This window comes from Electrona antarctica, assembly GCF_951216825.1.
Source record: "Electrona antarctica genome assembly, chromosome: 7".
In the NCBI taxonomy this organism is placed as follows: Eukaryota; Metazoa; Chordata; class Actinopteri; order Myctophiformes; family Myctophidae; genus Electrona; species Electrona antarctica.
In genome coordinates, this window is record NC_136812.1 from 2,711,756 (window position 1) to 2,726,759 (window position 15,004).

Consider the following 15,004-nt stretch of genomic DNA (forward strand, 5'->3'; position numbering starts at 1 on the left):
CCATATATGGAGCTAAATGACATATGTCTGACATCATAGACTCCATATATGGTTATGAGTGACTCATCGTGACATCACAGTGACGATGCACTAGCGCTGCAACCGACAGAATAAAAGGAGCAGCAATCTCAGGAAATAATATTTTAAATGAAAGCAACGCTCTCGGATTCATCCCAAAAGAAAATAACTCGGATTCTAAACTACAACGGCCTCCAGATGAATTTGTTCCTCTTGTTGATCGCCCTGCTCGTCGGCCCCGGGACGCTCGCTCCGGCGCGGGGCACGGAAACGGTCGTCGGCATGTACGGAGAGACCACCGTGGTGCCCTGTGACGACAGCACCGCCGCCTGGGACAAGCTGGTTCTCACCACGTGGAGACACGTGCAGGGCGACGGCACCATGCTGGTGTTGACCAAATACTTTGACGAGGACACCCAAGACGTTGATCTGGACCCAACGGACAGCCCTGACTTCCACAAGTCCACCCACCATGCTGAGCTGGCCCCGACAGACAGCCACGGCGCCGCGCAGCACCGGATCAGCATCGACGACAGATCCGGCCTGGTTATGGAACGGAGCGTGCTGGCGGACCGCGGGGTCTACACCTGCGTGGTGCTTTCCCGGTACGACGTGCGGGTGCACAGCGTCTCCGTCGAGGTCTACACCACGGTCCAGCCCGAGATCGTGGACAAGGCGGAACGCCTGGAGAAGGACAGACCCGTGCCGTTGGGAACGTGCGTGGTGAGGGGCGCCCACCCTGCCGCCCAGATCACGTGGCAGAGGAACGGCCTGCCGCTGATAACCGACGGGACACGCATCACAGTGGTCTCCACCGTGACGACGAACCCCGGAACGGGCCTGTCCACCACCTCCTCTTCTCTGCGCTACGCGGCCACCAGGGGGGACGTGGGCGCGCGCTTCAACTGCCGCTCTGACCACCAGCTGGGTCCGGTGGAGTCTGACGAGACGCTGACCTTCCCTCTTCTCTACCCGACAGACGAAGCGATCATCTTCCCAGCGCTAGTAGGCCTGCTCTCATTCGTGGCTGCCGCGCTGCTGATCCTGATCATCGTGTTGATAAAACATTTCTGCTGCACGACCGATGAGAACAACCTCCCCTCGGTGTGAAAGGAACTCTCGGCGCGTCTCAAGTCGGTCGGATGGGCGGTGGTCCAGTTTTTGGGCCATGGACGGTTTTTGGGGCGATGGACGGTTTTGGGCTATGGACGGTTTTGGGGCTATGGACGGTTTTGGGCTATGGACCTTTTTGGCTATCGACTCTTCGGCTATTGACTCTGTTTTAGGGGCAACAGTGTGTTGACAACAGTGTGTTGACAACAGTGTGTTGTTAAAACACTGTTGAAACTTGTATTGTCCTTTTTTTCAAAGTTTGACGCCTATGGCCGGCCGCACTGTTTAACCAATTCCCGCAACATATACGTCAAAACGTGCGGCTCGGATGGTGTGCTTGTGCTTTTCTTTCCGTCACGCTTTACCATGGCGACGTAATTCGCAATAAACTATGACAAAAAATACCCCTTTATTGCAACCTACGGCTGCAATAAGCAACGCACGACGGCAATAAGCAACCCCCATGTTTTGGGGACTGGGGTCGATGTGGCCGGAATACATCTACCTTCCCCGGAGTATGATTGCTGGTGGCGGTTACTACCATTACTTCTATTGATTAACAATATTGACCATGCATATATGTACTGTATACATGTGTGTGTATGTGTGTATGCATATATGTACTGTATACATGTGTGTGTGTGTGTATGCATATATGTACTGTATACATGTGTGTGTGTGTGTGTATGCATATATGTACTGTATACATGTGTGTGTGTGTGTGTGTGTGTGTATGCATATATGTACTGTATACATGTGTGTGTGTGTGTGTGTGTGTGTATGCATATATGTACTGTATACATGTGTGTGTGTGTGTGTATGCATATATGTACTGTATACATGTGTGTGTGTGTGTGTGTGTGTGTATGCATATATCTATCTTTTTTCTTTTTTCTTTTTCTTTACAGTTTTTGTGCCTTTATTGTTTTGTTTTGTTTTTTGTATTTTTGTATTTTTTGTGCATATATACTCTATCCTTGCATCTGTTTGCTGTCTCTGGACGGGGGGAGGGGGGTGGGGTACAGGGGAGGGGGAAAAAAACTCAAAGTAAACTCAATTAATGTTTAGTTAGGGGTTAGTTACTAGATGTTTGTACTCCAAAGTAAAGTTATACCAATTAACTCATGTTTAACATTTAAACCACAACAAAACAAGACAGCTTTTAATTCAATTATTTACATGATTAATTTATTCACATACACTTTAAGCCCCCCCCTCCCCCCACCCTTCGCCCGTGCAGGTACATTAACAAATCACAAACAAACAAACACACATATGAAATACATGGAATAATATTCTACAAATACAGATACAAATGTAAAACACAAAAGGACTGCAAAACAAAAAACAAGACACAGGAAGGGAGGGACAGAGGCCCAGCGGGCTGATACCAGCCACTCGGGTCAGCACCGGGCGAACCAGATCCAGCCCTAGCGCCAAAAGTGTCGCCACCGCCGGCACCAATGGCCTGGCACCCACTAATCTGGCCCACCCGGTGCCAGCCTGAGCAGCCACATCGACCCGCCACACCTCCGCTCCTGTCACCCCCGATCTCCATCAGGGGGGCAGAGCACATGGCCGACCTGAGAGGTCATTGAGGTCATACATATATATATATATATATATATATATAATTTTGTAAATGTTCATTTTCTTCCGTAATATAATTCAAAAAGTTAAACTTTATTTGTGTGTATTTTGCAATGGCGTTCATCATCAAGACCACCATTTGATGAGATTTGCCTCTCAGACCCAAAACTAAACGATAGCCTACTTTGTTGTTGTAGGATAAGTGTGTGTGTGTGTGTGTGTGTGTGTGTGTGTGTGTGTGTGTGTGTGTGTGTGTGTGTGTGTGTGTGTGTGTGTATGTGTGTGTGTGTGTGCGTGCGTGCGTGCGTGCGTGCGTGCGTGTGTGTGTGTGTGTGTGTGTGTGTGTGTGTGTGTGTGTGTGAGTTTTGATTGATTGATTGATTGAAATATTTATTAACAGTTTGAAGAATTACAGTACAATTCAAGCACAACTCAATACAAAGACTGTTAACTGTGAGTGGACGACACCATAACGCATTTACAAGAGGGTCCACCTTGTTCAATTCATCAAAAAAGTGAGTGAGTGAGTGAGTGAGTGAGTGAGTGAGTGAGTGAGTGAGTGAGTGAGTGAGTGAGTGAGTGAGTGATGTCAGATATCCTCACAACTGTTTGTGTGATAAAATAATGAAAAATATCATAACAAAATTTACCCTAAATCTGAGTTAGTGGTGTCATGTGCTTTTTTTTTGTTATTGTTAAATTAAAAGAAGAATATGAAGAATGTGTAATTCTTTCTGATAGGTATTAAAAACAGAAACGTCTTAAAACAAAAATGTAATAGGCCTACAACTAAACCTGCAGAATTGATACTCTGAGTTACTGTACTTTCCCTGACCACTTGGTGGCAGTATAACCTTCACATTTGTTTTATGTTATGCTCGAAAAAATAACTTCCTTCCTTGAACGCGACACGTGATGTGCACTTCGAACCAAAACAACAGTGTTCAGGCGCGGAGGAGAGGAGTCCCGACCCACACAACACACACAGTCCCAGGGCAGAGGGACAGGCACGGAGGAGAGGACCCACACAGCACACACAGTCCCAGGGCAGAGGGACAGGCACGGAGGAGACTGGAGAGGAGTCCCGACCCACACAGCACACACAGTCCCAGGGCAGAGGGACAGGCACGGAGGATCGAGTCCCACCAGAGTAGATAGAGGGACAGACAGGCACGGAGGAGAGGAGTCCCGACCCACACAGCACACAGTCCCAGGGCAGAGGGACAGGCACGGAGGAGAGGAGTCCCACATACCCACACACAGTCCCAGCGGAGTAGAGTAGAGGGACAGACACGGAGGAGAGGAGTCCCAGTGTCCCACCACTGCAGTCCCAGCAGAGTAGAGGGACAGGCGGGCAGCCCCACTGAGCCCAGAGAGACCATCTAACATGTCATCACAGTCACAGAGCAGCACGTCCCTTTTAGGGACTCCCGTGGGGGACATCACCCTGATCGGTTACATTCTGCCACCCCCTGAAAGGATCAGAGGAGCTGCTGCTGGAGGAGGCGATGAGGAGGACTGTGGCTCAGAGGAGGAGGAGGAGGAGGAGGAGGAGAGCCAGCCAGAGTTCCTGGACATGAGTGAGATGCAGGGAGGAGGACACAAGCTGCGGTCCTCCCTGCCCCCCCGCGGTGAAGGTGAGTGGACCCTCTGGGCTCCATTTCCGTCACCGATATAAACCCCTTATCCCTCAACTTATTTCCTTTTTTTTTCCTATTTTGAAAAAACATTTTTGAATAGTTCAACTAGTCAATCTACATTGACACAGTGAGCTTGTAGACTGGCCATTTTAACTATTCAAAAATGTTTTGCAAAATTGGAGCCCTATATGTTTTTTCCCCCTTTTTACCTCTATGATGATTTCCTGTTTTTGGCTATAGCCTATAGAAGTGTATATCGGATGGTATTTGTAGTTTCTAAATGTTTTGATGAATTGAAAACGGTGGACCCTCTTGTAAACTTAATAGTCTAGTCACTGGAAGGGGGTATCATGCACCCCCCGGAATTATACTTCTAATCAGTGTTTTCTTATTGGAAAAAATGTGCTGAAAATGATGAGCTATGATAAAAAGTTGTCAAAATGTCCCACCTACCTCAAAACCCCCTTTTAGGTATATGGCTCTGGCGAAATTGTGTAAAGGCAAATATTAATTCACTAAAATTACATAAATAGACATGGTGGTCTGAAATTGGTGATGGAGTATCTTGACACATAGGGGTAAGTAGCAGAACAGGATTTGGTTTGTTGCTACCATCATATTCTTAAATATGACCCACATCATCCTCAGAAACACAAAGAAATATGGTGTCCGCTTGACTAATAACAACAAAGATGGTTATTTTCCAACACATTATGGTGAGTATCACTGCCTCACTTGTATATAGAAAACTTCCCATATCCCTAAGCTTCAGTTTGAGCCCAAGATAACCTTTCTATCTTGTAAATGACTCTTTCTGTCGCCAAAATGATATACTAACTATACCTCAAATCGGTGAAAATTGTATATTCAGTCAGTATCAGCTATACATTTGGAATGAATGATTGAATGACTGAGTTTGAACTGACTCCACATTATGGAATATTTCTTGAATAAGCCATGTTAAAAAGTTGGCAAAGTGTCCAATCTACCATTTTTAATGCAAATGAGTGTCACCATTATCAAAACAATCGATTTTCACTATATCTCAGCCAATATTGCACTTAAATGACCAAATAAGGTGTCTAGACCTATGTTTTGAGGGTCAAGGATCTCAGTGAAACTATTTTTAAAGTGACCACATGTGCCAGTGGCATGCTGGTGTATAAATCAGTGCTGCCATTACAATAAAGTCACATTTATACCAAGTAAGAGATACCAATATTGCATATAACTTTACAAATAAGGTATCTAGACAGGTGCTGTGCTTTTAAGCAAGCTTTATAATTTAGAATATACTATAGCATAACATCACAAACTAAAAACATCCTTAGTATGAACAATAGTATACGGCAGTATACACGCTATAGAATGGCCTGCAATATGCAGTACAAAATTCAAACAGTCACACAATTTACAATTTACAATTTAGGCATTTAGCAGACGCTCTTAATCCAGAGCGACTTACAATAGGCAAGAACAAAAAGCATGGGAATACATCACATATGTAAAAAAATGCATTTATCGCGAAACATGCGTAAGCTAAGACCGTGACTAGAACATATCTATATAATGACACTATACATATAAACTATAACTAGAACATATCTATATAATGACAATATACATATAAACTACACATATATGCTATACTATGCTGTACATATATACTATGAAGTGCTATGACTACATACAATGCACTTATTGTGCTGTCTACATGACATGCTATAAGTCTGTTTCAAATGCTATATAAGTCTAAGAAGTGCTGTCTAAGGGGGTAGGGTAAGTGCTATGGGCCATGATGGAGTCTGAAAAGGTGGGTTTTCAGACTACGGCGGAAGATCGGGAGTGATGCTGCAGTTCTGATTGCAACGGGAAGTGCATTCCACAGTTTTGGGGCCAGAAGGGAGAAGAGTTTGGGACGTGTGGAGCGTTGTCCCGGCGTTTTTAGTGAGGGTACTTCCAGCTTCCCTGCGTTGGCTGATCTGAGTGCGCGGGAGGGTTTGTAGGGTTCAATCATGCTGGCAAGATATGGGGGAGCCATACCTTTGGTTGCTTTAAATGCCAACATCAGAGTTTTGTATTCTGTGCGGGCAGCGACCGGGAGCCAGTGCAGGGAGCGGAGCAGGGGGGAGACATGTGAGAATTTTGGCTGGTTGAAGACCAAGCGAGCTGCGGCATTTTGGATCAGTTGGAGAGGCTTCAGTGCACATGCCGGTAGGCCAGTAAGGAGAGAGTTACAATAGTCAAGTTTTGACAGGACTGTTGTCTGGATTAGGAGCTGGGATGATTCCTGGGTGAGGAACGGTCTAATTCGTCGTATGTTATAGAGTGTGAACCTACAGGATCGAGTGACAGCTGTGATGTGAGTTTTGAACGAGAGCTGACTGTCCAGGACAACACCAAGGTTCCTGGCTGTTGGGACAGACGTTACCAGGGCGTTGTCTACGGAAATAGTTAGCTCCCGCATCGGGCAGGACTTAGCTGGGAAGAAGAGAAGCTCAGTCTTGTCTGGGTTCAGCTTGACGTGGTTGGAGGACATCCACTGTGAGATGTCAGCCAGGCAAGCAGTGATGCGCTCTTCCACCTGGGTGGCAGAGGGGGGGAAGGATAGAAACAGTTGTGTGTCATCGGCATAACAGTGATAGGATATATTGTGAGCAGAGATGATAGTGCCAAGGGATTTAGTGTACAGTGAGAAAAGGAGGGGACCAAGTACAGATCCCTGTGGGACCCCAGTTTGGAGGGTTCGGGGGGATGATAACAGACCTTTCCAGGAGACCTGGTAGGTCCGGTCGGTGAGGTAAGAGGAGAACCACTTTAGTGCCGTCCCGCCGATGCCTAGATCCGCTAGGGTGTCTAGGAGCAGCTGGTGGTTCACTGTGTCAAATGCTGCTGATAGGTCTAGGAGAATCAGGACTGCAGAGTGGGAAGCAGCCTGGGCAGCATGTAGTGCTTCTGTGACTGCCAGCAGGGCAGTTTCTGTGGAGTGGGCTTTTTTGAATCCGGACTGGTTGGGATCTAGCAGGTTGTTATGTGAGAGATGGAGAGAGAGCTGGTTGGAGACAACACGTTCAATGCTTTTTGATAGAAATGAAAGGAGTGATACCGGTCTGTAGTTCTTGACATCTGAGGGGTCAAGGGTTGGTTTCTTGAGGAGTGGTGTTACTCTGGCTGACTTGAGGGCAGATGGGACGCAGCCTGAGGTTACTGAGGTGTTGATGATGGAGGTGATGAAGGGGAGCAGATCAGGTGCGATGGTCTGGAAGATTGGAGACGGGACAGGGTCGAGAGGACAGGTGGTAGGTCTAGTGGAAGTCACTAGTTGTAGGACCTCGTCTGGGGAAAGAGGAGAGAAGGAGGACATGCATGGTGTGTTGGGGTTAGTGTTGGTTGAGTCAGATGCCACTTTATGGGGGAGGGGGGGGAAGGAGCTGCTGATATCGTCAACCTTCTTCTCGAAGTAGTTGACAAAAACATCAGCAGTGAGGGATGAAGGTTGGGTGGGGGGAGGGGGCTTAAGGAGGGAGGAGAAAGTGGAGAAGAGCTTCCTTGGGTTAGAAGTACAGGATTGGATTTTGGTGTGGTAGAAAGAGGTTTTAGCAGTGGTTAGTGAGAGGGAGAAGGCAGAGAGGAGTGAGTGAAAGTGGGATAGGTCATCAGGTAGCTTTGTCTTGCGCCATTTCCTTTCGGCTGCCCTTCCTGTAACAGTATTCCATCCTATTCCTATACACACTCAAAGGCAAAAATGTAAACAGTGTACAAACAGTGACCACCCTAGCCTGCACCATAAAGAACAAAATGCACAAATGTCACATTAATCAGTCATCGTGTTCATAGAACTCATCAGTCTTTTTGTCTTCTTGTCCATGGTCTCCAATGACAAGGATTTTCATCCATCTCTGCCCTTCATATGGTTTTGTTTTTACCACAATAGCTTCATTAGCTCGCTTGTATAAGGCAACACGATGGTTCTCTTCAGAGCAGAGTAGCATGGAGGAAGACGAGCCAGGTCAACTTTAGATTTAAGGAGTTTGTCATTTGCCCCCACCATTGTCCGCAGCAACTTGGCACGGGTGACGTCCACTGGGGCGGCGGTGGCTCAGCTAGAGTGGCTGGATGGCAACCACAAGGTTGCCAGTTCAAACCCGGGCTCCCCCAGAGTTAGTGTCGAAGTGTCCTTGAGCAAGACACTGAACCCCTAACAGCTCCCGATGTGCAGGTTGGTGCTTTGCATGGTTTCCGCTGCCATCAGTGTATGAATGTGTGTGTGAATGGGTGAATGAAATGCACAATCTATGTAAAGCGCCTTGGATAAAGGCGCTTTATAAATGCACCATTTACCATACTGAAGACTCGCAACTCTGTCCATACAGCAGACAGATGAATTGCTCCAACTATACTAATTAAGGATCTGTTCCATATAGTGTAGCACAAGGCACATTTGAAGGACCCCCATAACCCTTACAGGTCCATTTGGTTCCATTTGTACATTCAGAGTTGCACACCCGTAAGGGGCCCTGCATATCATCAGTGGCCTTGTGGTCAGAGCGTTTGCCTTGAGACTGGGAGGTCGGGGTTCGATCCCCGGCCGGGTCATACCAAAGACTCAGAAAAATGGAACCCAGTACATCCCTGCTTGTCCCTGCTTGGCACTCAGCATCAAGGGTTGGATTGGGGTAAGTCCCTGATACATACTAGCGTCATGTCCAGGGGGTGTACTTGTACATCAAGCTGCCTCCTACTACAGAAACAGGAGATAGGCTCCTGCCCTATGGGCCTCATGGCTCTGCAAGGCTTACAGGTCCATTTGGTTCCATTCTGTACACACCCTCAAGAGGCCCTGGATATCATCAACAGCTCAGTGGCCTTGTAGTTAGAGCGTCCGCCCTGAGACTGGATGGTCAGGGGTTCGATCCCCAGCTGGGTAATACCAAAGGGTTGGATTGGTGTAAGTCCCTGCGACATACTAGTCATGCCAGGGAATGTACTTGTTAGGCTCCTGCCCTATGGGCCACATGGCTTGGCTTGAGCTATTTGAATTGTAAGTCTTCAGTGAAATAGTGGTGGGGGCAGATGACAAACTCATTTCTAAATCTAAAGTTGACCTGGCTCGTCTTCCTCCATGCTACTCTGCTCTGAAGAGAACCACCGTGTCTTATACAAACGAGCTGATGAAGCTTTTTTGGAAAAACCAAAACCCTATGATGAAGGGCAGGGGGGGTTGAAACTAAAGAGTTTTTTAATCCAGTGTGTCCTGCAGTGCAGTCCTACCAACCTCACTGGTTGATCTCCTTGACACTGTCTGGAGAGCATGGACAAGAAGCTGACGAGATAGAGGAATTGATTTAATCGGCACTGACCAGCATGCCACGGGCACATGTGGTCACTTTAGGAATAGTTTCACTGAGATCCTCGACCCTCAAAACATAGGTCTAGACACCTTATTTGTTCATTTAAGTGCAATATTGGCTGAGATATAGTGAAAATCGATTATTTTGATAATGGAGGCACTCATTTGCTTAAAAATGGTAGATGGGACACAAACTTTTTAACATAGCTTATTCAAGTAAGAAATATTCCATGATGTGGAGTGAGTTCAAACTCAGTCATTCATTAATTTATTCCAAATGTATAGCTGATACTGACTGAATATACAATTTTCACCGATTTGAGGTATAGTTCAGAATTTTGGCTACAGAAAGAGTAATTTACAAGATAGAAAGGTTATCTTGGGCTCAAATTGAAGCTTAGGGATATGAGAAGTTTTATATATACAAGTGAGGCAGTGATACTCACCATAATGTGTTGGAAAATAACCATCTTTGTTGTTATTAGTCAAGCGGACACCATATTGTTTGGTGTTTCTGAGGATGATGTGGGTCATATTTAAGAATATAATGGTAGCAACAAACCAAATCCTGTTCTGCTACTTACCCCTATGTGTCAAGATACTCCATGACCAATTTCAGACCACCATGTCTATTTATGTAATTTTAGTGAATTAATATTTGCCTTTACACAATTTTGCCAGAGCCATATACCAAAAAGGGGGTTTTGAGGTAGGTGGGACATTTTGACAACTTTTTATCATAGCTCATCATTTTCAGCACATTTTTTCCAATAAGAAAACACTGATTAGAAGTATAATTCCGGGGGGTGCATGATACCCCCTTCCAGTGACTGTACTATAAGTGTAATGCTTTATGGTATCGTCCACTCACAGTTAACAGTCTTTGTATTGAGTTGTGCTTGAAATGTACTGTAATTCTGCAAACTTAATAAATACTTCAATCAATCAATCAATGAATGATGATGACGATGATGACGATGATGATGAGGAGGAGGATGTATTTGTCCCCTCAATCTTTGGCCTAATTATTATAATAGCCTCAATCAACGTATAGAGATCGATCACACAGATCCTCAACGTATAGAGATCGATCACACAGATCCTCAACGTATAGAGATCGATCACACAGATCCTCAACGTATAGAGATCGATCACACAGATCCTCAACGTATAGAGATCGATCACACAGATCCTCAACGTATAGGGATCGATCACACAGATCCTCAACGTATAGAGATCGATCACACAGATCCTCAACGTATAGAGATCGATCACACAGATCCTCAACGTATAGAGATCGATCACACAGATCCTCAACGTATAGGGATCGATCACACAGATCCTCAACATATAGGGATCGATCACACAGATCCTCAACGTATAGAGATCGATCACACAGATCCTCAACGTATAGAGATCGATCACACAGATCCTCAACGTATAGAGATCGATCACACAGATCCTCAACGTATAGAGATCGATCACACAGATCGATACCAATATTTTCCTCTGGCTTTTGGAAACACTGGAGGCAATGTTTATATTTATTATTTAGACTCTCATAGTCGTTGTGTGGTTGGAATGCGAGCAGTGTCCAAAGCATCCTGCATGTGACCCTTTACACCTGAGGACCTGCATGTGACCCTTTACACCTGAGGACCTGCATGTGACCCTTTACACCTGAGGACCTCCATGTGACCCTTTACACCTGAGGACCTCCATGTGACCCTTTACACCTGAGGACCTCCATGTGACCCTTTACACCTGAGGACCTCCATGTGACCCTTTACACCTGAGGACCTGCATGTGACCCTTTACACCTGAGGACCTCCATGTGACCCTTTACACCTGAGGACCTCCATGTGACCCTTTACACCTGAGGACCTGCATGTGACCCTTTACACCTGAGGACCTCCATGTGACCCTTTACACCTGAGGACCTCCATGTGACCCTTTACACCTGAGGACCTGCATGTGACCCTTTACACCTGAGGACCTGCATGTGACCCTTTACACCTGAGGACCTCCATGTGACCCTTTACACCTGAGGACCTCCATGTGACCCTTTACACCTGAGGACCTCCATGTGACCCTTTACACCTGAGGACCTCCATGTGACCCTTTACACCTGAGGACCTGCATGTGACCCTTTACACCTGAGGACCTCCATGTGACCCTTTACACCTGAGGACCTGCATGTGACCCTTTACACCTGAGGACCTCCATGTGACCCTTTACACCTGAGGACCTCCATGTGACCCTTTACACCTGAGGACCTGCATGTGACCCTTTACACCATGTGACCCTTTACACCTGAGGACCTCCATGTGACCCTTTACACCTGAGGACCTCCATGTGACCCTTTACACCTGAGGACCTGCATGTGACCCTTTACACCTGAGGACCTGCATGTGACCCTTTACACCTGAGGACCTCCATGTGACCCTTTACACCTGAGGACCTCCATGTGACCCTTTACACCTGAGGACCTCCATGTGACCCTTTACACCTGAGGACCTCCATGTGACCCTTTACACCTGAGGACCTGCATGTGACCCTTTACACCTGAGGACCTCCATGTGACCCTTTACACCTGAGGACCTCCATGTGACCCTTTACACCTGAGGACCTCCATGTGACCCTTTACACCTGAGGACCTGCATGTGACCCTTTACACCATGTGACCCTTTACACCATGTGACCCTTTACACCTGAGGACCTGCATGTGACCCTTTACACCTGAGGACCTCCATGTGACCCTTTACACCATGTGACCCTTTACACCTGAGGACCTGCATGTGACCCTTTACACCATGTGACCCTTTACACCTGAGGACCTGCATGTGACCCTTTACACCATGTGACCCTTTACACCTGAGGACCTGCATGTGACCCTTTACACCATGTGACCCTTTACACCATGTGCCCCTTTACACCATGTGACCCTTTACACCATGTGACCCTTTACACCATGTGACCCTTTACACCATGTGACCCTTTACACCATGTGACCTTTTACACCTGAGGACCTGCATGTGACCCTTTACACCATGTGACCCTTTACACCATGTGACCCTTTACACCATGTGACCCTTTACACCATGTGACCCTTTACACCATGTGACCCTTTACACCTGAGGACCTGCATGTGACCCTTTACACCATGTGACCCTTTACACCATGTGACCCTTTACACCATGTGACCCTTTACACCATGTGACCCTTTACACCATGTGACCCTTTACACCATGTGACCCTTTACACCATGTGACCCTTTACACCATGTGACCCTTTACACCTGAGGACCTGATTGAGGACCTTTACACCTGAGGACCTGATTTTACAAATCCTAATGTTCCCATGTCGGTGGTTCTCAAACGATGTCATGTCAAGGACGGTAGGACCCCAAAAATGATATGTATTTGGACCCCCATCTGAAAATATGTTGCTTCAGGGCCCCCCAGAAGCAAATATTTGAGTTAAAAACGTTCGCTGTGAAAGAATATTAATTTATTCAATGATTTGCACCACATTTTCAAGATTTTTCAAAAATAGCAGATATACAAGCGCAGAGCTTGTATATCTGCTATTTTTCAATAGCTAAATTGTAAAAAAAGAAATGCACATAAAGTGCACAAAGACCCGCACCGCACACCGTCTGCACACCGTCTGCACACCGTCTGCACTTGCAATATGAACACTTTTATTAGGCAACGTTTCAGTGAAAGACCTTCTTCAGGCATCCGCTGTGAAAAGTAGGTATAGCCACACAGATATAATATAAAGTAGGTATAGGGTTAGGGTTAAAGTAGGTATAGCCACACAGATATAATATTCATATAAAGTAGGTATAGCCACACAGATATAATATTCATATAAAGTAGGTATAGCCACACAGATATAATATTCATATACATGGATCCGCAGCTTCTAATCACAATGGACCTCGGTGAGCTCATTTGATCTTGTCACCTATAGTCCTATTAGGCCTATACAACAGTTAAAGGTGAGCTCATTTGATGTCACCTATAGTCCTATTAGGCCTATACAACAGTTAAAGGTGAGCTCATTTGATCTTGTCACCTATAGTCCTATTAGGCCTATACAACAGTTAAAGGGGTATTTCACTTTAAAAAAAACTTTTGGTCATTTCATCGTCTACTCAGTCTTATGTGAACACCCTGGGCAGTTATTAAGTTGCTTGATTCAGTATTTAGATATTTGATATTCATTGTAGCTGCCCCACCCCCTCCCTATACAAACCCATTATAACTTCAAACTCCATTTTAAAGGACAACTTTAGTTTTTTTCAACCAAGGTTCATGTTTTAGGATGTTATCAGAGAAACTAAAAGATGAGTGTCATTTTTTTTTCATTTGCTGCTTTCTTTCGTTTTAGGGATTTTAGCTGTTTTTGACAGGGGGGCGGGGGCATTCGAGCATGGGGCTAAATATGTATTATTTTACAACATTTTATAGCGATTTCTTTTTTAATTATTTACTATAGTCTAATAAACCCCAGGAAATTACATCTGGCCACAAAACATCACAAGATCTACTGAATGTGTCAAACTGACATTGAGCCTATGACACACAGTGTGGCTTCCCCCCAGTAGGCTACTTTCACATTCAGTAGATCCTGTGATTTTCTTGTGGACAGATGTAATTTCCTGGGGTTTATTAGGAGTATAGTAAATAATAAAACAATAAATCGCCATAATATTTTGTAAAAAAATACATATTTAGCCCCATGCTCGAATGCCCCCGCCCCCCTGTCAAAAACAGCTAAAATCCCTAAAACGAAAGAAAGCAGCAAATGGAAAAAAAAATGACACTCATCTTTTACTGTTAAGTTGTCCTTTAACCATGATAGATTCATCAAAAACACCCGACCTATTTTCTGTTGACTGATATTGTCCCTCTAATACGCGAGGGGGCGTGGTTTGTCATTTACTGTTTTCATTTATTTTTAATAATTATTTTTGATTTTGTGAGGAGGAGCTGCATGGAGCTGCAGGAGCTTCTTTTCCAAAATAATTATTACAAATAAATGAAAACAGTAAATGTAAAACCACACCCCCTCACGTATTAGAAGGACATTATCAGTCAATAGAAAATAGGTCGGGTGTTTTTGATGAATCTATCATGGTTAAAATGGAGTTTGAAGTTATAATGGGTTTGTATAGGGAGGGGGTGGGGCAGCTACAATGAATATCAAATATCTAAATACTGAATCAAGTAACTTATAAATTGCCCGGGGTGTTCACATAAGACTGAGTAGACGATGAAATAAA

At 45.3% G+C, this 15,004-nt stretch overlaps 1 protein-coding gene across 2 annotated transcripts in view; it reads left to right on the forward strand.

Moving 5' to 3' along the window:
• The first annotated feature begins 3,787 nt into the window (after window positions 1–3,787).
• Window positions 3,788–15,004, forward strand: part of helb (helicase (DNA) B) — a 57,205-nt gene continuing 45,988 nt past the window's right edge. For both annotated transcript variants that reach the window (XM_079506389.1, XM_079506390.1), the window contains exon 1: window positions 3,788–4,358. In XM_079506389.1, the coding sequence (XP_079362515.1) occupies window positions 4,109–4,358 (250 nt within the window). In that variant the 5' untranslated portion in view covers window positions 3,788–4,108. The remainder of the gene's footprint in view (window positions 4,359–15,004) is intronic.